The 26013-nt window shown below is 41.1% G+C and overlaps 2 protein-coding genes across 2 annotated transcripts; one reads left to right on the forward strand and one right to left on the reverse strand.

The window, feature by feature from the left end:
* Positions 1 to 725: 725 nt before the first annotated feature.
* Positions 726 to 14265, reverse strand: zer1 (zyg-11 related, cell cycle regulator). Its single transcript, XM_079735724.1, has 16 exons — positions 14163 to 14265; positions 13134 to 13314; positions 12880 to 13030; positions 11294 to 11748; positions 10243 to 10416; positions 9471 to 9585; positions 8771 to 8917; positions 7824 to 7997; positions 6916 to 7131; positions 5111 to 5152; positions 4905 to 5024; positions 4252 to 4367; positions 3599 to 3787; positions 2686 to 2783; positions 2339 to 2441; positions 726 to 1988 (listed from the first exon to the last, which is right to left on the reverse strand). Exons 2-16 carry the CDS (start codon positions 13298 to 13300, stop codon positions 1901 to 1903), a joined length of 2355 nt encoding a protein of 784 aa, XP_079591850.1. The 5' UTR covers positions 13301 to 13314; positions 14163 to 14265; the 3' UTR covers positions 726 to 1900.
* Positions 14266 to 15999: 1734 nt separating this feature from the next.
* On the forward strand, positions 16000 to 25406 carry tbc1d13 (TBC1 domain family, member 13). Its single transcript, XM_079735559.1, has 12 exons — positions 16000 to 16085; positions 18951 to 19024; positions 19130 to 19170; positions 19432 to 19493; positions 19745 to 19844; positions 20129 to 20211; positions 20564 to 20723; positions 20895 to 21105; positions 21230 to 21393; positions 21886 to 22046; positions 22141 to 22198; positions 22892 to 25406. The coding sequence occupies exons 1-12, from the start codon at positions 16060 to 16062 to the stop codon at positions 22955 to 22957; spliced, it is 1206 nt and encodes a 401-aa protein (XP_079591685.1). The 5' UTR covers positions 16000 to 16059; the 3' UTR covers positions 22958 to 25406.
* The last annotated feature ends 607 nt before the right edge of the window (positions 25407 to 26013 follow it).

The raw sequence follows: 26013 nt of genomic DNA on the forward strand, positions 1-26013 counted from the left end.
CCAACCTTGGATAGCACCAAACCTACGTTTAAGAGCTATCCATGGTGCTGAATGGACCCGGCCTATGAAGCCCACCAGCCTCAAGTGTTGGAATTAAATGTTGTTACTGTGTATATTAAAACAGACTTAAAGGCTCAGACTACAAGTAAGCTATTAGTCCCTGCAGTGTGGATGGTAAAGTTACATTTAAAAAATGGAAAATGGAATCCTAAATGGTGGGGCTTTCGGATAGTGTGAATGTGAATGTCTTACAATCAAAGCGATATGAATATAAATACCTGATCAATTGCTAGCACAGAGTTTCTTCATCTCTCTATGCAGAGGTATTAAGTATGAACCAAAAATTTAGCCAAAAATAACTAACTATTGAAACCATAAATAAGTGAACCATCCATATAAATACTAGAGCCAAACTTAGTGTGTTTGTAAGAGCAGGACAGTCATCTATGTGCTTTCAGAATCATTCTAAACAAACATTTAAAATATGGAATCCAAATTCAGCCCCTACATACAATGACTATATATATATAGTCGGCAACTGTACCATCTGCATGCGTGACTGTGGGCTTTTCCTTTGTGGTTTAAGGGTCCTTAATTTATGAAAAATAAGCATGTGTGAGTTTGTGCATAGTTGACATGCATGTGTAAAGTTGACCATGCAACTGTAAACGTAATTCAAGGAGACCGTAAAGAATAATGAAGGAATTTCGGTTTGGGTATTTATTTTAGATACGTTTCAAACGAATTTTTCTCACTGTTGAGATGGCAACGATCAAAGATTTCAGGTGTTGTACTAGCTTTCCAGGGCTCTGCAGTATTGCTGCCAGTAACAACAACAAAATAACATAGGTACAATGTTAGCAAATATAAGCTAGGTTCACCCTTATTGAGAACTAGTCGTATAAAAGATCCGTGTTGACCATCTAAGATGACTAGATTACACTTATTTATTTTATTCCTTAGTGTCAATAAAATCTAAATAAATTTAAATAGTCATGAAAATCAAAAGTTGACAGTTATATTATAAACCATACACACATGGAAAAAAAAAGGGTGGGACAGTACATGAAATATTTACATATATCACAAAGAACGCCATTATTTCAACTCTTATCACAATAATAATAAAAGGCGGGGCGTGTTTGCCCCCTTGCAATCACACCCGCCCACCCGCCATCCCATCCACTCCCAACAGCACCCTGCCAAATAACGGCTTATTCTCTTCAATTGAGTGTAGTGGTGGGCTCCACATTCCTACAGATGAGGAGGACAGGTTGGGGGGCTTCTCCGTGAGTGTGACGTGGCTGCTGATGGGGCCGCGGTAATGATGGGGCTGCAGACTACGGGGTCATGAGCCCTCCTACACAGCTGATAGGGATGGGGTTGGGGGGAGGATCCGCTTCTGTTGCCATGGAGTCGAACGCCATGCCACGTCAAGTAAGCGCCTCTTTTTGACTTTCTCTCTCCTCCGTCTCACACACACTCTCACACACACACACCCCCCAAGATAGCTCCACTTTAAAGATACACTTGAGCAGCTCTGTCACACACACACACTCCCCCCCCCCGCTCCAGATTGCACCCGGTTGAAGATCCAAATGAGCAGCTCTCTCTCCTTCCTACACACAGACACACACAACACAAACTGCTCCCAGTTGAAGATATACGTACATGTGCAGCAAAAATAAGCACACCCACACACAAATACACACCATGCACATCTTAAACTCATAATAGTCCCATCATGGTACGTGTCCATCCAAATAGCGTTGTGATTCAGGTGTCCACAGAATGTTTCTGCTCTACAGAGAAAAATGCACACGGCTGTTGGCCCTCGTGAAGGGGTCCTATGTTGGTTTAGCTTAAAATGCGATGGGCGCTCCCCCGGCCTCGGGCTCTCTTAGGCCTGCTGTGCGTTCGCTGCCTCCTGACCCTGGTTGATCTCCATGGGCTCCTCCTTGAAGTTTTCACATTGCTCCATTACTTTTCTGCAACACGAACAAAGAGCAAAAATGCAACGGGTGAAATATGTCCTTTGACACGAATGGAAGTGTTTCAACCAATGTGTTTAGCCACGGAGAGAACCATCTGGGTTTCAATCATGTGATCTGATGCTCCACAGGCAGATTTCAAGCCACCATCTGGGTTGTTTGTGCCCAAAATGAATAATAATAAGACTACCACACACCCAGATTTTATTATTCAAGATTTTTAGAGTACAACAATAAAAGGGGGTTTTAATAATGGTGAAAAGGTACCATTATGGCAGCTTGGAATGTGCTCGACATCATGTGAAAGGTTCCTATATTTGCATTGGTTTATTTAGTTTTTTGTTTACCTTGCCATGTCCTTTGTGTCGTCATGGGAGCTGTCCAGTTCAAGGACCTGCTCCAAAAGAGCTATTCCTCCCTCCTTTATCAGCAGGGGGCAGTATTTACTCGCTGGAGACAGAAATACAATTGTAAAAACAAACAACAATGTAGTCGCTTTTGCTTGCTTTGCTTTACGACATCTCAAAATAAAGTTGAATACAGTTCTCGCCAAACATTCATCCAGTCATTGCATTAGAAATATTGAGAAGTTCTCTTCAGGTTATGGCCCGAGTATATAGAGACAAACAACGTCATATCTTTGAAATTGAAAAGGGCTGTAATAGATGTGTGATGAAGGGTCTAGGATACTCACGATAAACAGATATTAGGTTGAAGAGAGCCCAGGTAGCCCAATGCTGGCTAACTGGAGCGATACCCTGAGGTAAGAGTCGCAGGATGGGCTCAAAAGACCTGAGCAACACATAGCAGATAGAAGGCATTGAGTGAACAGTGGGTGTAATGCATGGCCGGATTTTAAACCTTATCTACATGAAATGGTCCTAAAAATGCCTGCATTGCAGAGTACCTGACGCAGATACATGAACTCTGACCCGTTGCTTGTGTAATGAAAAAGAAAAGTTACTTCAAACCAAACCCCTCTATTTAAATATATATATATTTATGAGACTTTTATTTAAAATTGTTGTTGGATGCTTGAGTTGAAACTCGGCTCAGCGTTAATTTTCCACAAGCTAATCAGTGTTTTGTAGGGGTAACCTCAAAAAGGCTAACGGAAACTGTGTGACCGTCGCAAGCAACAGAAAAACAACAACACTGACGCCCGTAGTGCTCGGTTGAGGTGGAAACAGCCCCGCCCAGTCTGTGTAATGTCAAACTGAATTATGAGGTGAAACGACCCAAAAATGATGATCAAGCTAGCACCATGCTTAATTTTCATTTTACTGCATTTTTAGAGCGCTTTCATCCAAAGCGCTTTACAATATTGCCTGACATTCACCCATTCATGCACGCATTCACCCAACGACGGTGTCAACCATGCAAGGCGACAGCCTTGCATGGTTGACACTGCTCCCTCGTCGTGAGCAGTTAGGGTTAGGTGCCTTGCTCAGAGACACCTCGACACTCTGCTAGGACGAGACGGGGATCGAACTAGCAACCTTGCGGTTACTAGCCAACCCGCTCTGCCTCTTGAGCTACTGCCACTCCGTGCTACCTGGAAGAAAAAGGGAAACCGACCAATCGGCTTCCTTCGCGCGACCTCTGACCTGTAGTTGATGTTGCGGCGGGAGGTGACGTCCCAGCTGCGGATGGCGTCCAGCATCTTGTTCATGACCGTGTCCCGCAGCGGCTCCTCCATGCCCCACACGTCGGGCCCGTCGAACATGATGTGGGACAGGACCCCACAGGCGTTGTAGGACACCTCGATCCCGTCCGCCTCGCTGTCCAGCAGGTTACTGTGGAGGGTGGAGGTGTTGGTGGGATGGGTTCATAGCCTCTTTAAATACCATTCATAATTTAAAATTGAGAGTACACTTTTTTATTTTTTTTACTGAAACTTCCACACGACAATAAGCTTCAACCACTGGACCATGAAGTCCTAGCGACGTGTGGCATCACGCTCATAATGCAAATCATCAACGTCCATCCCTTTATGAAGATAAATTGGTCTATTGTATATACAGGCCCCCCCCATGAACCCATATCATGAGCGCATATAAAACACATACAGTTTGATATCGCTCCAAGGAGATTATTCCCAGGAATACTTATAATGTGTGCATATAATCTTGCTCACCTTCCGTTTCTTTCAATAACAGAATATCTTTAAGAACTATCATATCAGGACTTTTTTTGATGTTAAATCCCAGTGCTTCCTTAAAGGGTCTGTAAAAGGCTCCTGTAATGGGCCCCTCAGTACCTGAACACAGTGATGAACTGTGGGGTGAGCAGCTGTGGCCTCAGTGCTCGGACCTCTGCGACATTACCCAGAAGCCCCAGCATGTTACGGTGGAGCTCCTGCTTGTCTGGAAACTCCTGGAAGGATGAGGAATGAGTTATGTCTGTTTATTACCCATTATGTTTTGAAACAAAAATACATGAATGGATTTCCTCAATAGTTCTCACTGAACGAGACAGTCAGACTAGACATGAGCGGTCAGCATTTCAGCAACTTGATTAAGAACCATTTGATCAGTGCCGCAGTGCAATAGTTACGATGCAACAGAAAACGAAACCATCGGCACGAATTGCCAACCGTTTGCGAGCCTGCGTTTTGACCAGTCATGAGGGCATTGCAAAATGCCCAATGGAAGTAGAAGTAAACTGTCAAGCTGTACAATATGACACCCCCACTGATTTGGTCATGGCTCACACTTAAGGTCAAGGAAAACATGTTATGTTTTGGCTCCAGCTAGGAACCATCTTTTAGGTTCAAAGCCAATTAACATTTTCTTTCAATTCTTTAAACCGGAATGTAACCTGTTACATGTAGGGTTAGGGTTATACGTAGGGTTATACGTAAACAAGTCAAACGAAGGCAGAAAAGCATGGAGGAAATGAAAAGACGCCTACTTCTAGACATTCCAGGAAGAGGCTCATGCCCCGGCAGTTCAAGAACATCTGGCAGTTGTCGGGCGTCTCGTCTGTGATGTTCCACAGCGCGCTCCAGGAGAACTCCATCACCTGGTCACACTGAGACAAACATGGGACTCAACACACTGGTCACCAGCCCTGGGGCTGACAGGAGTCGTTAGGCTGATGAGGAGGTCACCACTCACCATTCTGCTCTGCAGCTTCTTCTGAATCAGGTTCAACATCGTCTGATGGGAGGAAGCACATACGCAAGATGTCAATGAATCATGAGGAGCAACAATACACATGAGAGTCATGTGTCACCAGTTATTTTGATTCAATTTCAAAATGAACCAAGAACATTTTTATCCCTTTAACTTGTTGTGTTGCTTGGCAGAAAGAATCTAAAGAAACCTTATGAACTGAGTTTAATCAGTTGGCTGCTTAATATCTTAACTCATACTGCATCATACGAGAGTACCAAACCCTAGAACAAAAAGCCAAACCCTCAAACCTGATCCTGATATAAAACCCTCACCCTAGCACCACAATTCAACAAAACCCTAGTACCAAACACCAGAACAAACAAGGACATTTATTTCCTGGAGAATGCTGTAGTGCAAAGTAAGGTTGAAAATATTTCAACCTCTTAAATCAAGTGAAGGGATTTGAACAAAAGTTCAAAAGTCTATATTGAGTAAACAATGTAAACATGCACACCGTTTAAGAAAAATGTAAATGGTTGGAAACAAATAAAGTGAGAGCTGAATGAAAAGCGCAAAGCATTGCTAAAAATGCAGAAATGTAAAATGAATTGAACTGAAGAATCTGAAAGGTCAAATGTATTGCCCTGCACTGCTGGTGTGTGTGTGTGTGTGTGTGTGTGTGTGTGTGTGTGTGTGTGTGTGTGTGTGTGTGTGTGTGTGTGTGTGTGTGTGTGTGTGTGTGTGTGTGTGTGTGTGTGTGTGTGTGTGTCGTTAAGAGAATAGCGAGCCGGTGTGTGATTAAAAGAGGCTCGATAGAGCGTGAAAAACTGCCCAATCTGGCAACACTGCTGAACGTCCTCACGCTCCAGTGTCAACGTAAATCAATGAGACCAACTGAAAACGAAGCCGGTATGAAACTAAAACTGTAATTGTGAAGAAAGTTTATTCCGATATTATCGAAGATAAAAGTGTGTAGATTTGTTAAATGGTTTGAACGAAGGTAAAAGGTTGAAAAATGATTGAGTTACGATGTCTTAAGAAGTAGCAGTGTCAGAATGGGCACACGTCTTCAATGAAAACAGCTGAAACCGAAGCCGGTATGAAACTAAAACTGTGATTCTGAAGAAAGTTTGAATGATACCGAAATTCCATTTAGATATTATTGAAGATACAATTGTTTAGATTTGTTATATGGTTTGAACGAAGATAAACGGTTGAAAATTGATTTAGTTACGTCGTAAAGAGTTGAAGTAATAGGAGGACGGTGGAGCCTTCCTCCCATTGACTCCCATGTTAAAAAAAAAAATAGTATTTTACAAGTAGAATCTTAAAAAATCTGAAAAGAAACGATTGATTCCAAGCTAATATGAACATTTTAAAATTGGAATGGAGTCTCTAGGTGAAAAATTGAGGAAGGAGATAGGTCCCAAAGTTTGCAGAGAATAAGAAAGAAAGAAAGAAAGAAAGAAAGAAAGAAAGAAAGAAAGAAAGAAAGAAAGAAAGAATAAAACCTAAGAAGAACAATAGGTGAGCGCTGCATGCAGCACTCACCTAAACACCAAACCCTAATACCTTACCCTTTGAACAAACAGGAAGGGGTTAAGGTTTCCTAGAAGGGTGAGGTTTGGTTTTTTGGTGCTAGCATGTAACTTCCCCTTCAAAAGTTTGGTCAACCGCGCACCGAAATCGAACCGCAAGTGCATACCCCAAAACATGTCCTGCTTTGTACGTCTGGTCTTTGACCTATTGTGGCCACTATAAAACACAACATGCAATTTGTACACTCTCGCAAATGATAACAGCACCTTGACGAAGCCCATCTTGCCCACGGCCTCCTTGTGGTGGTTGTCCACCTGGCAGACCAGCGCGTTGCAGAGGTGCACGGCGATCCTCTGGATGGACTCCTCCTGGCGGGCCGGCTCCAGGATCTTCAGCAGCAGCTGGTTCACCCGGCTGTACTGGAACTCCAGCTCCTCAGGGATGCTGAAGTTGCACAGCGTCAGGCAGCAGTTCCTCTGCACCTGTGGGGGCAGGACGGACCTTACTGTACACGCCCAGGCTGTGGATCGTGCGGGGGTCGAAGCCAGTCAAAGAATGAGGGATTTACTAGAGATAATGCCCTCAAGGTCGTTTTTTAACCTTTATACTGTACAGGGTTTGACCTTATGCACAGTTTTTCCTAAAATAGATTTGCATAGGCAGTTTTCCTAAATTTTTCTTTGTACAATATATCCGCTTTTGTTATGCACACGTCAAGTGCACTTCATTGGCGTTGATCACAGTTACAGTCTCAAAGTGCTTTACAGGCCATATCCTATCCTCCCATTTGTCCCCTTGTCTCTTAACAAATACGGCTGATTCTAAGACTAGTTAGTACATTCTGCGGTGGCGGTTTGAAATGCCCGTCCGGGACGATGCCTAAAGGGCTGATTATAGTTCCACATCAACGCCACACAAGGATCACGCAGACGCTACGACGCAGCCGTGAACCTGTTTTGGTTCTGCGTCGAGGTTTTAGTGAGCGGACCAATCATCTGCATCGCCTTGACGCAAGGTTACAATTTTTTGGGAGGCGCCCGTCAGGCCCGTTGTGGTGGACGCAAGGAGGGTCCGCAAGGACGTAAGGGGTCCCCTTGCGTTGCGTCGGCGTGGAGCCACAATCAGCCCCTAAGAGTAGTGCCTCATCTGGTGGTCTCTGGGGTGGAGCACTTACGGTGACCTCCTGGTACTGCTCCATGCCGTTCAGCACCACCTGGATGACCTGCCGCCGCAGACGCACGCTCTGGTCGTTGCGGTAGTCCGTGTTGGTCAGGTAGAAGAGCGCCGCGCTGCCCGTCACCTGGATGCTCTTGTCGTACTTGTGGCACTTCAGCGCGGCGATCACCAGCTGACCACGATGGGAGGCAGAGGGAGAGGAACGGTTTAATCCCCGGAAGAGGAACGCACAGGAGGAACGCGTGTACGACGTAAGTACGATTTGAGTTGTGAGAGGAGAGAGATAGAGCAGAGAAGAAAGGGAGGCGAGCAAGATTTTGCACACTAAACAGCCACAAATAACAGGGGTCCCCCCCCCGGCTCCCCGTGTTTCTCCGGTGTCGCATTTCACGCACCTGTGAGGAATCGATCAGCAGACGCCATAAACCGTTGGCTCACACAGAGGCAAGTGCATTCAACTTGAAATACAGATTAATTACTGATGGATGGCTTTGCTATTTCTAACAAATTAGACTCAAACGATAGCTCTGTAATCTAATCTACAGCATCTTTGAAGTGTAAATTAACCAACTGTTTGGATCAAATTCGAAAAACTATGACTTAAAATGGAGGCGAGGAGGGGGAGGTGTTGTCCCCATGGTTACGACCCACGGCTACTTTGTAATGCTTTTTTTTTACGCTAGTATGTGAGTCTAATTCGTGTTATATGACCTGGGGCTCCATAGACCATGTGGTTCTGTGGTGTTGGGGGATGGCGGTGTTGGGAGGTGGTGGTGTTGTTGTTGGTTGGGTTTGTGGCGGCGGTGGTGGTGGAGTTGAAGAAGTTGGTTGTGTTGTTGTTGGTGGTGGTGGCGGCGGTGGTGTTGAAGGTTGTGGTGGTGATGTTGAAGGAGGTGGTGGTGTTGTTGTTGTTGTTGTTGTTGTTGGTGGTGGTGCTGGGTGTACCTGCAGGGCTCGGAGCAGCTGGCTGCAGTGCTGTATCCTGGCGATGTCAAACAGCTGGTTGATGGCGCGGTGGGCCAGCTCGGGCCGGAACTCCGTGTATGCCTCGATGGCGTTCAGGACCTGGTCCTCGTTCTTCGACCCGGTCACCTGACGGACAACACACACATCAGATCTGATCCATGGGTAACGTGAACATAACCTATACATTATACACCTACTGTACTTTCCATAACTAGTACACTAGGTACACTACACTAGGAAGTGTTAAGCAAATAAAGAAGCTGATACATTTCCCACTTCATATATAATTTCTCAATGAATTAAGCTCTATTGCGTTGATCGATGTAAGGCTAAGAAATAATGATCAAGTAAAGATTGAGGCAACACTTTGTTGGCCTCTTATACCATATTTTCCCTTCTCTCTACAGATAAGATACACGTTCATATTAAAAGGCTATCTAGTATAGTATCTAATCTTGGATTTATATTGACTCTTGTATGATGGCCTCAAGATTATTTGAAATGAATACCATTCATTTCAATTGACGCACGCACGCACGCACGCAATCGCCATTAACATACAATCAGTTGTGGTTAAGCGATGATGTGTTACAGAAAGCCAAAGGTCTGTTCACACTGATGGCAGTCGGGTATTGGATAACACCTAAACAAGTAGTTTCTGCCCACCCATAACCTTTACCTTATATGCGGGGATATGTGTCACGTTACATAGCGTGGTGTCGTATAAACCCAGAAACTGTAGAGGTCTCTTCAGTTCTTGGAAGGGATAGATGCTGCTTTTGCAGGGCTCCGTGCTGTAAGGATGAATGGTAATACGTTCATGTCAACAATTAAATAAGCATGGCATTGTAAACGATGATATTAGCCTCTGTAGCACACATAATAAGACCACAGCTAACAATTATACATTTTTTCCTAATTTTGAACAAATCAACTGAATGGCAATTAAAACATTGCTTTGGACTATGGTTACTTGTACTAGGCACAACTTAAAGTAAAAATTTAACCCAGGGTCTTTGTTATGGCATGTAAACCCATCAAATAAGCCCCCTCGCTAAGTTGTTGATGCTTCTTTTTATGTGTAGGAACCCTAATCATTCTACTCCAGAGGTTTGGTGCTATTTTTAGCTATATTAGTGGTTAAAAAATGCTGATTTTGTGGCGTTCGCTGTGCCCCTAGTCAAAAACTTTGAAGCCGAACATTGCGCTGGGCAAACTCTACACTCGATTTTCAATAAAAAAGTATCTGGAGGGCTTATTTGATAGGTTTACATGTCAAAACAAAGACCCTAGGTTAAATTTTCGCCAGAATTACACTTTAAAAGAGCCCAATCATGCTTAGGAAAAAGCAACCAAATATTTACATACCAAAAGCATAAACCTACACTTTCTTTTGTTTACTTAATAAATGACACAACCTATGAATGTACGGCGTGGTTGCCGGGGGTTACCTGGCCCGCCCCATAGCGTCTTTGACGTGGGGGACGGTGCAGTTGTCCAGCATGACGTGGCCCGAGATGTCCAGGGACACCAGGTTGACCAGCCGCTGGGCGATGGCCGTGAGAATCTTCCTGGTCATCTTGAACTTGGACGTGCGCCTGCTCTCTCTGGAAACGTCCAGATGCCTGGGGAATGCATTGAGAAGATGGTGATTCGGAAATGTCATTAACAATACCTACATTACGCTGGATAACTACTGATGTGTATATCATTAGTGCACTTCCCAAAAACATAAAACATTTAACAGTGCTGCATTATGCAGATTTTAGGAATAACATAATTTAGCTTGATGCTAATGAACATTAGGGCCAGGAAAAATATGAATATTATTGATACTAATGTGCCCTGCTCAACATAGGTCTCACAAAGGCTAAATGTCACACTATTATGTTTGACCTTTTACATGTCGTTGTAATGTTTGACCTCTTTCTTCTGATTGTAATTCTTTATTTACTTAGTATTATGCAGATTCAAAGTCTACGCCTGTGTTCAGTGCAACAACAACCGTTACATTTATAAACACTGGATGATCAATGTAATAACTGCACTCCCTTATGTATTACAACAACACAGTGGGTCTACTGCCAATCATCCACTCAGCCCCTAAGATCACATTGGCTTTAAAGATCACCAGTGTCACAAACGAAGGAGCTTCACAAACACCTCGGTAGAGTGCTTTGTGTGAGCCTCGTGTTTGTTAAGTGTTCACTAACCAGAATCTGAATCTGATTGACCATACAGACACCCATAATGATTCTCCATTCCTTATCATGGAGTATCCCCTCATCAGACACAGAAACAGCAGCCGTAAGTCAATGTATTTCAGGAAAACAAAGATTAGGCTACGGTATATTTACGTTGATTCAGGGATTTACAGCGCAACCACCCTCTCTCTCAGTGCGGCATATCGCTCACAAATAAAATCCAACGATGCATGAACAAAGAGAACGACCCCCGACCTCCTGTGGCCGGTTACTGAAGCGGGCGGGGGGGGGGTCTCACCTCAACTTGCCCAGCTCCAGCAGGGTGCTGACCAGCTCCTCCGACATGTCCACGTTGTAGAGCACCAGCGACGCCATGCGCTCCTTCCACTGCGTGAGGAAGGCGGCCCGGGCCAGCTGCACGCCCGAGAGGTCCAGCGAGGTGAGCGCCGTCAGCGTCTTCAGCAGCGGCTCCACGTCGATCTCGTCCGGCAGGCCGCCCAGGTTGAGCAGCCGCAGGCGGCCGAAGCCCTCGAAGTTAAAGTCCTTCTCCAGCGCCTGCCGCGACACGGGGTTGGCCAGGTCGTCCTCCTCGTTGTCCTCGCCGCATGCCAGCGGGGCGCCGCCCTTGCGGTAGAAGATGTTGCTGCAGCCGAACAGACACAGGGACACCAGGGTGTCCTTGAAGCAGCCCAGCGTCTTGAGGCTGCGGGCCGACACATTGCTGCAGTAGGTCAGGTGGAGCTTGATCAGGTCCTGATGGGAGAGGGGGGGGGATGTTAGATCATTCCTAATGAATAGGCGGTTCAGATAATACACTTTTAATTTTTTTTTATGATTATTATTATCATGTGTTTAACTTTAAACATTCTGTGTGTATCCTTGGGATATACACAATGTCTTAAAATGTTATTTTATATACACATTAAGCTCCAGTTTTATTCTTAGAATTTTGGCTTTTTTTTTGCAAGAGTCGACCAATACTGCAAGAAGAGTGACAACAACACTTTTCAGCACCAAAAACATGTTGCTCATTGTCATTTCAAATCAATGAAATAATGTTGTATCGAGTAGTGTTTAATTTCTAATGTAAAATAGGAGGGTCCATAATATTTTAGAAACATTCTGCAATTCACAAACGTGACCAACAGCAAATAACAGCGAGATGAACCTTTTGTGTGGCTTGACCACAAAGCAATTGATACGTTTATATTTTCTGTAGTTGCCAGGCCACAAGATCTGAAGCCATCTAGTGGCCAAACCAAGGTAATGCCATAATTCTACTGAACTCAAAAGTTTGCTTTACTTTTTGTTTGCTTGAACTACGGCGTTATATGGTTCCTTGCATTTGGTGTGGACACCACTATTGCCTGTAGACAAAATTATATAAATCACGAGGTGTTGTTTTATTATTCGATTTTTGTTATTTTCTCTTGTTTTATGAATATATTTACATAAAAACAAATTATCTCAATCCAATGCTAAAAATCAATAATAACCCTTCCTTTGCAAAGAATTATTGGTCGACAAGTTAAGATCTCAAGGTCTCACAATCTATTTTGCTAACTACTTGTTTTTCCAACTCCACGATTGTCCTAGTTATTAATGGTTCATATTTCTTAGTAATAAATAAAATCAAATCATTTTATTTTTCATAACAAAGGTTATATTCATAAAGGAGACCAGAATTAAACTGCTACTGTATTAATGTATTTGGATTAAAATACCACTTATATGAGGTAAATAAGCAGAAGTAGTGGTCACTGGGTACATATTCCCACTCAACCTCAACCGTTCATTTGACCCTTCGTCAGCTCATATACAAATATAAAATAAGAAGTCTAATATTGAATAGGAAATGATCAATATTCTTGGATGTCACCTTACCTGTTTTCTAATGGCTTCCAAGTCTCTGTCCCGTACAAAATCCTCTCTGAGCTGTACTCTTGTGAGTCTTGTGCTTCTGGGGTCTGAAAATAACTGGAAAAAACTTTCCTGTGGCTCAAAGTTACTGTCTGTGTGAACCAACTCCATATACCTGTTGATAAAAAAAAAAGTCACAAAATGTAACTTTGTATTAAATCACTTCTTGGCAAAAAACAATTTCACACATTCTATATCTGGCAAATTCCTATACTTACGTGTTGACCAGCTTATCACAGATTTCACTAGGAAGAAAGATGTCCGAGCGCAGACAAAGCTTATTTCTGTATCCTTGGTAACACATGGTCTTCCTAAGGTTCCTCAGGCAGAAGACTGTTGCTAAAGCCATGAGGCTGTCAGGGTCGTCTCCTGTTTTTGCTGCCATATTAGAATCTCCCTCTGGTACAGATCAAAGACAGGGTAGCAAAGAAGAAAGTAGGAGTTATAAACTACCAGCATTCACATTGCAGGCACTAGGGCACAATCATTTATTTGTGTTGCCAAATGACTCATGAACGAGTTGTACATTCATCTATCAAAATAAAGAAGACATATTTGATGCAACCATATCAATACTACCTTCTGTAATTAAAATTATATTATGTGAAAATTATAAAATGGTTATGGCTTTTCGGCACAATCTTTATCTAGTTTAGAATACCATTTCAAGTGAATACAATTTGACTGTTATGCCCTCTCAAAACTGCTTTTGCTTAAATGAATAATGCATATTATTTTTTCATTACCCTCTTCTTCACATCAATGGATTCTGCCATAATGGTTCATAACTGTTAATGAACTTGTCTGAAATAATAATTTAACAGTATACCTGCTGTACCTGTCCTGTGCTTCAATAGCTCGCTAGCTAAAACATCAAGAGAGTGAACATACAGGCAGACTATTAAGTGAGCTAGCTAGCTGGTTAGCTAGAATGTAGAATAAAAACGCATATTATCATTATTAGCGTTAGATACCAACGACTCTTGTAAGCCTTCTTAGCCAAAACAACCTTAAACAATATCACCTATCGCTGTTTGAAGTTACACCACGACGTGCCGATACGATGTCATCTGTATCATATATATACTAGCTTTCGGCTAACGTTGACTTTTGCTACTACAAGCGTAGCCTGCTACTTGGTAAGCTAGCGACCGATAGACTAGTGAGCTTAGTATAAATGTTCTGAGAGACGAGACCATGATCGGTCAACTCTTCATTGTTGCAGAATTAACCAGTAAGCACTCTACCTTAGCTTTCGCCAAGGCTGGATACCTTGTTGAGTGCTGTTAGATATATTTTCATCGGTCTCCACTCATCTGATTTTCGTTTTCGTCCCGATGTCAACAAACAGACTCCTCCTCTTCCACCTCTTCCATCACCTCACCCGCCCCCCTCCTGCTCTACCTTTTCCTACTTTCTATTTCCGTCACTTGTTTATGGTTGAACATAATAACATAAGTATCGAAGGCACATCTGGCGTGCGAGTCGCTTTGGATACGGTTAGGTTATGCTGCACGGAAGGCCCTGTGTCTTTCTTGTGCCAAGTAACCTTGCGTTGACCCTATATATCGTATGGACCCTATATATATATATATATATATATATAGGGTCCATATATATATATATATATATATTTATATATATATTATATTTATATATATATATATATAATTATTATATTTGGCAGAGCTGTCACTTAGCCGACCTGTCTGCGTTTCTATCCATATGGCTGTTCATCCCTAAAGTTAAATGCTTCATTTATATCCACGTTCCATAAAAGTAACTTCCTCACTTTGGTGTGGGAAGGCCTGCTATTATCATTATCGAGTAATTGAGGAACAAAACATTGCCTTGCAATGCTACATCAGTTCACATGAAATGGATTACTTGCTCAAACGATGAAAAAAAAAAAAAAGCATTTTAAAGTCCTACACCAATAGGCCTACATCTTAACAACTTAATTTCCCTACAAATTTAGGAAGACATTCATTTTATTTCAAATAAAGAGTACATCATATTTATTTTCTCAAAACGTACAAACAGATTATGGTAACAAACTGCTATATTAAAAATAATTGTTCGACTCAGCACCAGAGCAATAATCATTGGGGACAATTCAATTGCAGGCCTGTATGAGCAAGAAAGGTGAGGGAAGACAATGGCTTTAAAGAGTTGTAAATAGCTTCTGGTAAATAGTCAATATAGTCTATGCAAAGCATGTCTTTACAAGTCTAGCTCAAAATGTGTCTAGACCATGAATCACATTATTTACTTCACCTCACCAACACAATTTGAAGACATTGTCTCCATGTAACTTCTACGAAGAGCAGTGGATAGCTTCATGCCATGACAAGGTTTCCTTTTATATATTTAAGCAATAATTAGTCTTAGGCCCTTTGATGAGTAAAGGCACAGACATGCTACAGAGTGTCTTAAAAGATGTCTATACTATGCCATGTATTTTTCAAATGGGGGTGCGCATTCGCAGTTGACTTTGCATGATTGCTAGGGGTACTTGGAAATGTCTCCAATGTATTGTTTAAAGTTGTTTTTATATTGCTTATAAAACATGTTTAAAAATAATTCCTCCTTAATAAAAAGAAGTGTGGTAAAAAAATACCAAAATGGGAACAGTGATGCACTATTTTCCTTACCATCCATTTTACCATTCATTTAATAGGCCTATATACTCCAAATAACATGCACATACATTGTATATTAGTTGTACTTTTTTCTGACCCCAAAATATGTTTTGCTGTGAAAGGGATACTTAGCTGAAAAAATGTCCTAAAAAGAATTGCAAACAAATAGTTTGAGAACCACTACTACAACTACCAACTACATCTTTATATAATTAGAGCATTTGGGCAATGTGATAATACACAATCAAATGGTAATCTATCTCTAATGCAGGTTAAACTACTTACAAAAGATTATTAACAAGGCCGTTATTTGAGCAGAGCAATGGATTATCATCATCAAATTATTTATTTGTTTACCTTTGCAGCTGACCTACACAGCCCAAACTTTCTAGATGAAGACGGAAGTGATCCGAAGATTTCGGAGTCACCGCCTCGAACGATCGTTCATCTCATTCATGGTAGCGACGGCTGTTAAACGAGACCGTCACAGCTTGCCGTAGACATGTCTACTTCGAAACATCGAAACAGGTGAGACAATGATGAATATGTATTAATTAATGTAGGGTTTGATACTATAGTGTTGGTCAGAAACCACCATGCACGCTATGACCTGGTTTACCAGCCACTATGTGTACTACTATATACGCTATAGTGTTGCTAACATTAGCAATAGCTCTCCCCTCAGCTTTGTTGGTACATTTGCTAGTGCTGTCACAGCTAGCAAACTGAATGTGTCCATTTTTCCAAACATGTCATTTTTTGCATTTGCAGTCCAATAATAATACACGAAACATTTCAATTGCACAATAAGGAGCCTTTGCTTGATGATACTTTGCTATCTTTCTGTACGTTTAGCTAGCTATCGTGATGATAACACATCAGCTGACTGACAAATCAGCAATTCCTGAAGTTTGACACGAGACTGGCTGACGCGGCCGTTGTCTTTCTGTTTTAAGATCACAGTAAAATGTGTTTTCGCATTGGACTGGCCCTAGGCACATGCATGCATATACTTGATCATTGGTTGGCTAACCTTTTGTTTACTCACTACAACGAAACAGCTAACTTTATTGGATATGTGTAATGTTGGGCTTTTAAAAATACCATGTATCTGTGATCACAATATCGCATCGCATTACTTAACGAAATGAATAAGGAATGAATTAGTGAAAGTGAAGTGGTGGCATTCTGATCAAACAGGTTTTGATATCAATATTTATTTAAGGCATATTTGACTTTGACATATTTGCTAATTCAGCGAAACAATCAACAAGGCCTCCTTATCCGTTACCTTGAAAACCCCTACTTAGCCCTACTTAGTTGGCCCATTGATTGATTGATTGATGATGACTACGCCAATTGAGGGAACACGAGTAAGCTTGTATTTCCGTCAAACTGCCTATTTCTTTTGAGAGCTATTGAGTATTAAGAATATACAAACTATATATAAACTACATAGAAATCTTGCAAAATGGATCACATACAACTCCACTGCAGCGATTCCGTCCAGGGCAGTGGAAAAATAAGTTATTATATATCCGTCTGTCACCACATAAAATCCACACCTTTTTGTTTTGTTATTAGTATTTTTCCTAGAATAATCTCTTCATCACATGTCATGCCTGCACAGCCCCATATGTGAGCCAACATTCCGTATTATACTACGTTACTGGGCCACTTTTAGTGATCCCATTTAAAACTGAGGTTGAATGAATACTTGTTCGGTACGGGTCTTTATAGCCTCTGGCTACTTCTCACATTCACGCTGACTATATGCCTACTGGGAGTATTATACCTCCTTGTTGTCAGATGATAAACATGAAATGTTGGTCGATTATATGACTAGAATTTTACCGTCAAATTGATATATCTGTTGCGTCATTTATGACTAAGTATAATGGTGTCTATGCCATACATCTGACCTTTAGAAACAGATCAATTGTCTTGCAATGCGTCAAGCAAATTAATCTAAGACAATGTCTTATAAATATGTCCTGCTTGTACGGTATCTACTGTGCAACACTTCTTTTTGATTTTTGTGTCATAGTTGAGTCCAATGACTGACCACAGATGGAGTATGATGAACTAAACTAACAAACCATCCCTGCTTGTTGTGTACTGGGACTCAAGTTTCACTTGGGAGTGCTTTTCTGCCTCAATTGGTCCGAAGAAGTCTCATCAAAGCAATTATGGCAAACAAGGTCTAACCTTTGTTTTAAAGGCAGATGGCTGCGGTGACTCGTTGAAAGGTGGCATTGGGGGGAAGGAGATTCAAATCACAAGGTTCAAGCTACTGGAAAGTATTAAGGGTGCAGGACCCATGAGAAGTGTTTTTGTCATGGGGCCGACAGTAACAAGGATTGCCCTTGGTGCTAGTTCAACAGAAAGAAACCCTCTTGGATTATTTGTACTCGGAAGGAAGATAATGTTTCAGAGTTTGAAGTTATTATTAATAGTATCACCAAAGCACAAACACATTTCTGTGAATGTTTTCTTTGGAAAGTATACCTGTTTCTTTAGTAAGCCAGCCTCACTCCGCCATTTTATTAGATGCACGTTGGTCCTACTGCACATTAACCTTACACAGTGAATCATGTGGACAGGGTCAAGAGTGTCAGCTGTTGCTCAACTCAACATCAGAATGGTCTAAGTTGATTGCGCTATGACACACTGGGAGACGGATGGTAGAGATGGGGACGGGACGTTTCCAGCATCTCGACCTGGTTCCAGACAGACTGCATCTCAGACGAAATACTAATATGCTCAAGGAGGATGAGCATGGGCACATTGTACAGAGTATGAATGAGGTTAAAATGGAAGGGAGCACATGGCGTAAAACGCAAAGGAACTACACACATCTCTATTACTTTCTATAGGCCCTTCTAAAGGGAAAACGCTCAAAATGAAGAACGGCCAGTAAAATCATTGCAGTACCTGACTAGTTTACAAGGATGACAAGGGAGAGCTTTTTTTTGGCAAAAAGGATGTTTGGCTCAATATTGTCTGTTTTATTAAGACTTTTTATGAAGATTTAACAAGGCAACCAAACTTGCTGTAATGATGGGTCATATTCATTGTGTGTTGTTTCTATGTTTAGGACGTTGTGTGCACTTCTAAATTATTCATTGATCAATCGAAATGAATATATTTTATTGAATTATTCAACAGTGAAATAATAAATAGTTGTTGGTTGCAGCAAACCAAAACACATTGAGCCTCCTCCTGTGTTCTGTACCACTGCTTTCATAAAATAGTACAACTGTTTGTGTTATTTGTGTATAAAGAATGAGTTTGGCTATAACTATGATGATCAGACCAGTATGCTACATGTCTGATGCAGTTGATTTTAACTTTATAATTGTTACATTTATATATTTAATATTTCTTTTTCAGAGTGCAGGAATTCAAAGTGGCCTTGGGTGAAAAGCAGATTGACTCGAAGGCACTTCAGGAACTGTGCTTCAGTGGTAATTCGAATACCTTACTTTAATACACATTTATGTAATAATGTAATGTAATGTAATGTAATAATGTAATAATAATGATCTGTTTTGATTGACCTGTTCACCCAGGTATCCCTTTTGAAGGAGGCATTCGAGCAGTTTGTTGGAAAGTAAGCATTTCTTTTGGTTCTTATTAATTGTTATTTTTGTTGGAGGTGGGGCCTGTATTCTGACTAGTTATGACATTGAATAGATTTGTATCTGAGGTGATTGTAATTAGGTATATCATCCCATGATAGGTGTTTTTAAATAGAAAATGACATGGAGCAAATATGTTTACCCCATGCAATGTTGTAATGCTTTGGGTACAAAGTTAAATTGGCAAAAACAATGTTGATAAACATGTGCATCATTTGCTTGTCTTTTGGTAGATTCTTCTTAACTATCTACCTTTTGACCAGACAGTATGGGACTCTTTCCTCACAAAGCAGAGGTAATCAAAATATGTGTTGGCTCATTTAGAGGCTGTCAAAACATACTATGACAACCGCTGTTCCCTTTGCACTTACGATCTGATACACTTTTTAAAAAAAATCAAATAGATGATCATTTTAACATTATTTACTGTCAAAATGAACTGTCAGATTAAAAAATCTGTGACAAACAGCACATGGAAAATTCCAGGATTTACTTCGCTTTCGTGTTTCCTCAACGGTCACTTTGTGTGTTCTGATACCCTTCCAGAGAGGTGTATTCACAGTTTCTAAAGGAGATGATCATTCAGCCTGGCATTGCGAAAGCCAACCTGGGACTGAACAGGGAAGACGTGACTATGGAGGATCACGTGAGTCCACTCTTGTCTATGTGGAAACATTGTACCTGTTCTTCTGATCATTTCTGCATCAAGCCTTTGCCATTCTGCAACACTGCGACACTATTATCAACCTTGTAGCACGCATTAGATGCTGTTTGATGTTGAACGACTCTTAGCGGTTACTGAAAGCTGTTGACACTACACTGCCCACATCCTTCTTCGCCTCATAATGCGGTGAAGCGACTTGTTGGCTTCCCCTGAGTAAACATACTAGCGCCACTTATGAGTAATGCAATGTTTGTGTTGATTTTCAGCCTCTAAATCCAAACCCAGACAGCAGGTGGAATAACTACTTCAAAGATAACGAAGTTCTGCTACAAATTGATAAAGACGTCAGGTAAGTTTGTAGTAGCTAGACTTTGGCAATCATACTGGATTATTATGTATGAATAGTTTCTTGCCAGTCATTACTTTCAATTCATCTGTGATGAAACTGTTAGACGGCCAGGTTCTAAGTTTGTTCACAGCCAACCTGTAGGCATCTTTTGAGAAAGATACCTGAAACCTTACCTGCTCTTTAAATCTCGTATATCTCGTTTCATGTTCACAAGATACAAAATTCATTAATCCTCAGTATTTTCTGTGGGGGATGCGGACAAGCCTCTTCGTTCCAGAAAAGCACTTTATCCATCATGCAAATTACATTTTCTTTTGTTTTAATTATCATTGTTTAAAATGTGTGTCTGCAGGCGGTTGTACCCCGACATGGCCTTCTTCCAGCGCGCTACGGACTACCCCTGCCAGCTGATCTTGGACCCTCAGAATGACTATGAGACTCTGAGGCGGCGCGTGGAACAGACCACCCTTAAAGCACAGACCGTCAACCGCAACCGCAGCGGGGTCACCAACGTGAGTGACATGTTCTTTTGTATGCAGTTACACGTTGGATACCCAATTCATAACCTGGTTGCTTAAGTACCATGTATACACTGAAGCCCGGTTAAAACCCGAAAACCTGTGGTGTTGGGGTTTGGTTCTCCATGTCACGCTCCTATTCCTCATCGGGTTCTCTGTGTGCAGGTGAGTTCTCCGGGCAAGTCTCTGAACCTCTATCCATCCAACGAGTACGAGGTGCTGCCCAACGGCAGTGAAGCGCACTGGGAGGTGGTCGAACGCATCCTCTTCATCTACGCCAAACTCAACCCCGGCATCGCCTACGTTCAGGGCATGAACGAGATCGTCGGGCCAATTTATTATACTTTCGCCACAGACCCAAACGATGAATGGAAAGGTTGGTGGTGAAAAACAACGATGAGACCATTTCTAAAAAGAAATATGAAAAAAGGCGCATTATTATTTTTTCGTAATTCTTTCGATTTATAATGAATGTTCCTGCTGTGCTCTTAATGTTTCAGAGCATGCTGAGGCGGACACATTCTTCTGTTTCACTAACTTGATGTCGGAGAACAGGGACAACTTCATCAAGAGCCTTGATGACTCCCAGTGCGGCATCACCTTTAAGATGGAGAGCGTGTATTCCATGCTCAAAGACAAGGACATGGAACTCTATCTGAAGTTGGTAAGAAACTCTTATCCTCCACCAACACGCACACACAACTCTCTCTATATAAAATGAAGGGAGGAGAGCCTGGTGGAAAGAGTTCAGTTTGTGTTCACCCTCTCCGCAATGAGAGGTGATACGGGTGGTGACTAGAATGTGGGTGAGCTGGAAATGTGAGTGGCTTTTATAGTTGCCTTGACGACGTAAGCAGCTTTCAGAGAGATGAAAACTGTATTAGTATTTTGGCTGAAACAAGTTGGTTCTATTTTTGATACTGAGGTGGAGACCTCTGAAAATGGTTATAATGACTCATCGTGTGTGTGTGTGTGTCACACAAACTCTTTTTGAGTCATATACTGACTAAAATGCATCCACAGTTGGCCTGCTGTATGTGGGCGAGGATGGTTCATTCAGTCTGTTCAACAAATAAAAGCAACCAATAAAAAGTAATCAACCATTTCATTCATAAATGCTCCACCTACAATTGGTTCTCGGTCTCCTACCCAACAGCAGGAGCAGAACATCAAGCCCCAGTACTTCACCTTCCGCTGGCTGACCCTGCTGCTATCCCAGGAGTTCCTACTGCCCGACGTCATCCGCATCTGGGACTCCCTGTTCTCCGACCAGGACCGCTTCCACTTCCTCATCCTCGTCTGCTGCGCCATGCTCATGTGAGCCTCCACCGCCTCTCCGCCTGACACAAGCAATCGATATGTTTGCCTTTGTGGTCTGCCCTAATTGTGTTGGCGCTCCTTCCGTCCACAGACTTATCCGTGATCAGTTGTTAGCCGGAGACTTCACAATCAATATGAGGTTGCTGCAGGTAAGAATGTCTTTGACTACTTTCTGCTTTTCGTCAGTGGCGAGCTGTTACTTTGATGTGCTGATGCTTTCAGCAGTAATTCTGTGGCCTCTACTAACCTCGGGAGCTACACTGAGCATGGAGGCGTTGCGTCACATCACGTGGTGTATCTTTTTGACCTGCTCCCCCGGACACGTCACAGTGTTGCGTCGAGAGCCAGAGGAGTGTATAGGAGAATACAGAATAAACAACTAATGAGTGCTCAGCTATACATGGTTTTTCATTGTTGTCTAACAATCACAAGTGGGTTGTGCATACAGTAGATGTTTAGTAATTTAACAAGCCAATGTTTTCATTGCCGAATGGCCAACCACACTCACCTGAAGCTCCAATGACCTCACCGTTTGTCATACATGTTGACCTTTTTTAAATTGTCCTGACCAATGTCTGGGGTTGTACAACTGGATGTATTTCTTTTGAAATTGAAACTATCGAGAAGATTTAAAGCGCCTTTACGCTTTTCGTGCCCAGTCTAGCAGGGGGCTAAGAGTTTCAAAGTGAATGTTATTTTCTGGAATAAAGATATTACCATTAGGTATTGATCGGTTCCTTTTTTGGGACCACTGATGATAAGTCTTATTCATCAACTTTAAATTGATTTTTAATCATGTATTTTACGTGATACACTCTTTGTACTTGCATTTTTTACTCCAGGATTACCCTATCACGGATGTGCACACCATCTTGGCCAAGGCCAAAGAGCTGCAGGACCACTCGTAACACTCTTTCCCCTCAGCCCCTTAGCCTCTTCTACTTGGTAGGTGGGATGCCCGATCTTTAAAATAGTTTCAGATGTTATTGTTCAAGGACTTCATCAGTGAAGACATTGGACAGGCTTGGCAAGGCCGTTGCACTGCATTTCTTTCCTATTAGCCAATTCTTTGGTGTTTAACTGGCTACCTTGATGTCCAATGTAAGAGGTTCTGGATAAAAGACAGCACACGATTGGTCGCAGTTGCATTATGGGAGAAAAAGGCTAAGAAGCACATGGGCCTCCTTCTCAAACTCGTCCTTCCCATGGAGACGTATTGTCTCAAACTGATCTTCTGTACTATCTTCCCGATAGTAGTTACATTGACGTCGTAATTCCAACCTCAATTTGTCTGAGAATTTGCCTAAAAATCGACATTGGAGTCAAATCAACCCAAAGCTTTCTGCTTCAGATTATTTTATCAGATGAGTATTGTTCAATCCTTTGGATTGCACAGTAAGGCATGTTTGTTCTTTTTAGGTGTTTTTTGTCTTGTTTTTTTACATTTTAACTTTTATAATTCAGGAATGTTTATGCCTCATTTGTTTAATGCTGTGTACCAGTAAAGACGGTAGATGTTCTGTCTTGTAAAAATAAAAAGTGTTAGTAATGGCCTATTTATTGCTTTGTTGAATATAATCCGTTTGGTGTAACTTTAAATGGTTAAACTCATAACCACTATTATTTGGTAGCCAATGTGTTTTTTATTCTTCAGTGATACCCATTTTGTGACAACCTCTGTAGAAGCAGTATTTAGCGATTTTTATTTTCAGACATGATAGAAATTGTGTTATTAAACATGCAGAGCATTTTATTAGGAAAGACGAGTGCCACACCCATTGTTAGCCATTCTTTGGATTAAATACCACAGAACAACTCTATGTGACCGATAACGATGTTTGCAACGGTTCACAACAGACGCAAACAAAGCCTTTGCCCATGCAGGAAATCCTAACCAAGCAACCCGGTAAAGTTTATGACTCAAGACCAAGAGGTCCTTCTTACTCCATTACGTCTGCTTCCTCGTAAACCGGGTTTGAGGCTATGGTCTTCAATGTATTACCTCCAGTGCTCTTAAGGTGTTCCTTTGATTCAGTCACATGGTGGAGTTCTCAACTAATTGCCTTCCAATGAGAGGAGATGGTCTTGAGTAGCCATTCATGCCAATTCATCTCAATCCTTCTGCATTTACAGTTGTAACTGGAAATCCTTGTTAATACATTTATCAATATATTGTTTGAAGCCAGAACCAAATTGATACGATGATGAATTGGTGAAAGCCAGAGCTTTGCCAATATTAATGAGCAAGTTACACACAAAGCCCATTGGAACATAAAACTAAATTGTTCAAAATTAGTGACAATGTTCATATAAATGCCTAATGCACAGAAAAAAATAAAATGTGTGCCTCATCTTTAAAAGGTGACTGAACTTTGTATGGAGAAACGTGTCTTGGTAGCCTTGGATTGTAATGTTGCTGTAACCTTATACACATTTAGCTTTTTATTCCAGAATTTGGAGTCAAATAGCTTTACAAATATGGGGTATTTAATGTTGTGGCATACATATTGTAACATGTTTTTATTGACTAACTATGTATATTTGTAAATTGTCACTACTCAAACTATTCATTCACTAAATGTAAGCTACAAATACATGTTGTTCTCTGATCTAAATATGAAGGTATTCTACGTTGCAATAAAATGCCAATTTGGCATCTAATGTAACTACAAGCAGGGTAAAACTGGATTACAGCTCCCATACTTCCACTTGAAATCATCAAATTCTTTATTTGTCAATGGTGTTAAAAATTTAAAGTGACTATGTTTTGTCTGCCAATAGACCCAAAACGTTGAAATTTGCTTATTACTTTTTTAATAAACAATAATTAAATGCGTAGTTGAACAACTCTTCACTTGCCCTTTCAGTTTTTCTCTGAAATAATTTCATAGAGTTGGTCCTGTAAGAATTCTAAATATAAAGTTCAAAGTTCTTTGGTTAAATAATTCTGACCAGTTCTGGCTTATTTTGGTTTAGAAATCCATCTTTATCATAGTTCCACCACAGGTGAGCGAATGTTACACTTCTCTATTACTTGAGACTGTCTTTTCTGCGCACACACTCAAATCATACCTACTATTTATGTCAATCTATGCTCTCATCTGTCCAAATAGGCCTACATCTGATTCAAAGTACAGGAGTACTACAAAGTGGAACATTTAAATATAAATATTTGTTTTCATATGATGTCTTTGCAATAATTCCAAAAATGAATTTATGTGAAAGTCATGTGCAAATGTATTATTTTTGCGATTAAGTCCTTTGTTTTTTGTTCTACACCTTTATTGCATTTTTTGTTTTTTAATGTAATTTGTTGTAATTGCATGGTTACATTTTGTAAGCACAGTTTTTGTAATGTCTATTGACACTTTGCATATGTTTTTCTTACAATGTTGCAAATTCACATTAAATTAATAATGATGCATGAAGCTTGTCTTTTTATTTAGTTATTAATGGCAACAGCGAAAACACCTTGTTAATAGCCTACTTACTAGACTGTAATTTAATTTAAGTCTGTATAAATCTGGCTGAAATACATTCACTAACTACCACACATCACTTTAAAGAATGTGAGATTCCTGCTTATAATATGACCAAATAAAACACAAGCAACAAAAAAATCTATGAAATGTTGTGTAAAAAACAATATTCAGGTGATAATGTTGAAAATAGGTGAATAATGTTAATGTGAAAGTTAAAGCAAAGATTTGAGAAAGCATTAGGCTACATTTTCTCACAGATTGGCCTAGGCAGGGTGCGAACTACGGGGGAGCCAGGGGGGTCTCAGCCCCCCTTAATGAGACATGAGCTCCCTTAAAAACATGATTAGTGAAATTTTGGGGGGGGTCTCTAATATATTGGCAAAATGCTGTTTTTTCGCATGCATTTCCTTTTTTTTTGTATTGTCATAGTCATGGATCATTTGTAAAATAAGGCTATTTTTAATGTATGATTTGCGCATGAG

The sequence above is a fragment of the Pollachius pollachius genome (assembly GCF_949987615.1).
Source record: "Pollachius pollachius genome assembly, chromosome: 4".
Classification (NCBI taxonomy): domain Eukaryota; kingdom Metazoa; phylum Chordata; class Actinopteri; order Gadiformes; family Gadidae; genus Pollachius; species Pollachius pollachius.

Bases quoted from the DNA above. Each gene is read 5' to 3' on its own strand.
- tbc1d13 (XM_079735559.1), top strand. From the start codon at position 16,060: ATGTCTACTTCGAAACATCGAAACAG. The intron at 21,394-21,885 runs GTAAGAAACTCT...CCTACCCAACAG, and splicing joins TGGAACTCTATCTGAAGTTG to CAGGAGCAGAACATCAAGCC. The intron at 22,199-22,891 runs GTAAGAATGTCT...TTTTTACTCCAG, and splicing joins TCAATATGAGGTTGCTGCAG to GATTACCCTATCACGGATGT.
- zer1 (XM_079735724.1), bottom strand. From the start codon at position 13,300: ATGGCAGCAAAAACAGGAGACGACCCTGACAGCCTCATGGCTTTAGCA. The intron at 10,417-11,293 runs GTGAGACCCCCC...TGCATTCCCCAG, and splicing joins CTGGAGCTGGGCAAGTTGAG to GCATCTGGACGTTTCCAGAG. The intron at 4,368-4,904 runs GTAGGCGTCTTT...TCATCCTTCCAG, and splicing joins TCTTCCTGGAATGTCTAGAA to GAGTTTCCAGACAAGCAGGA.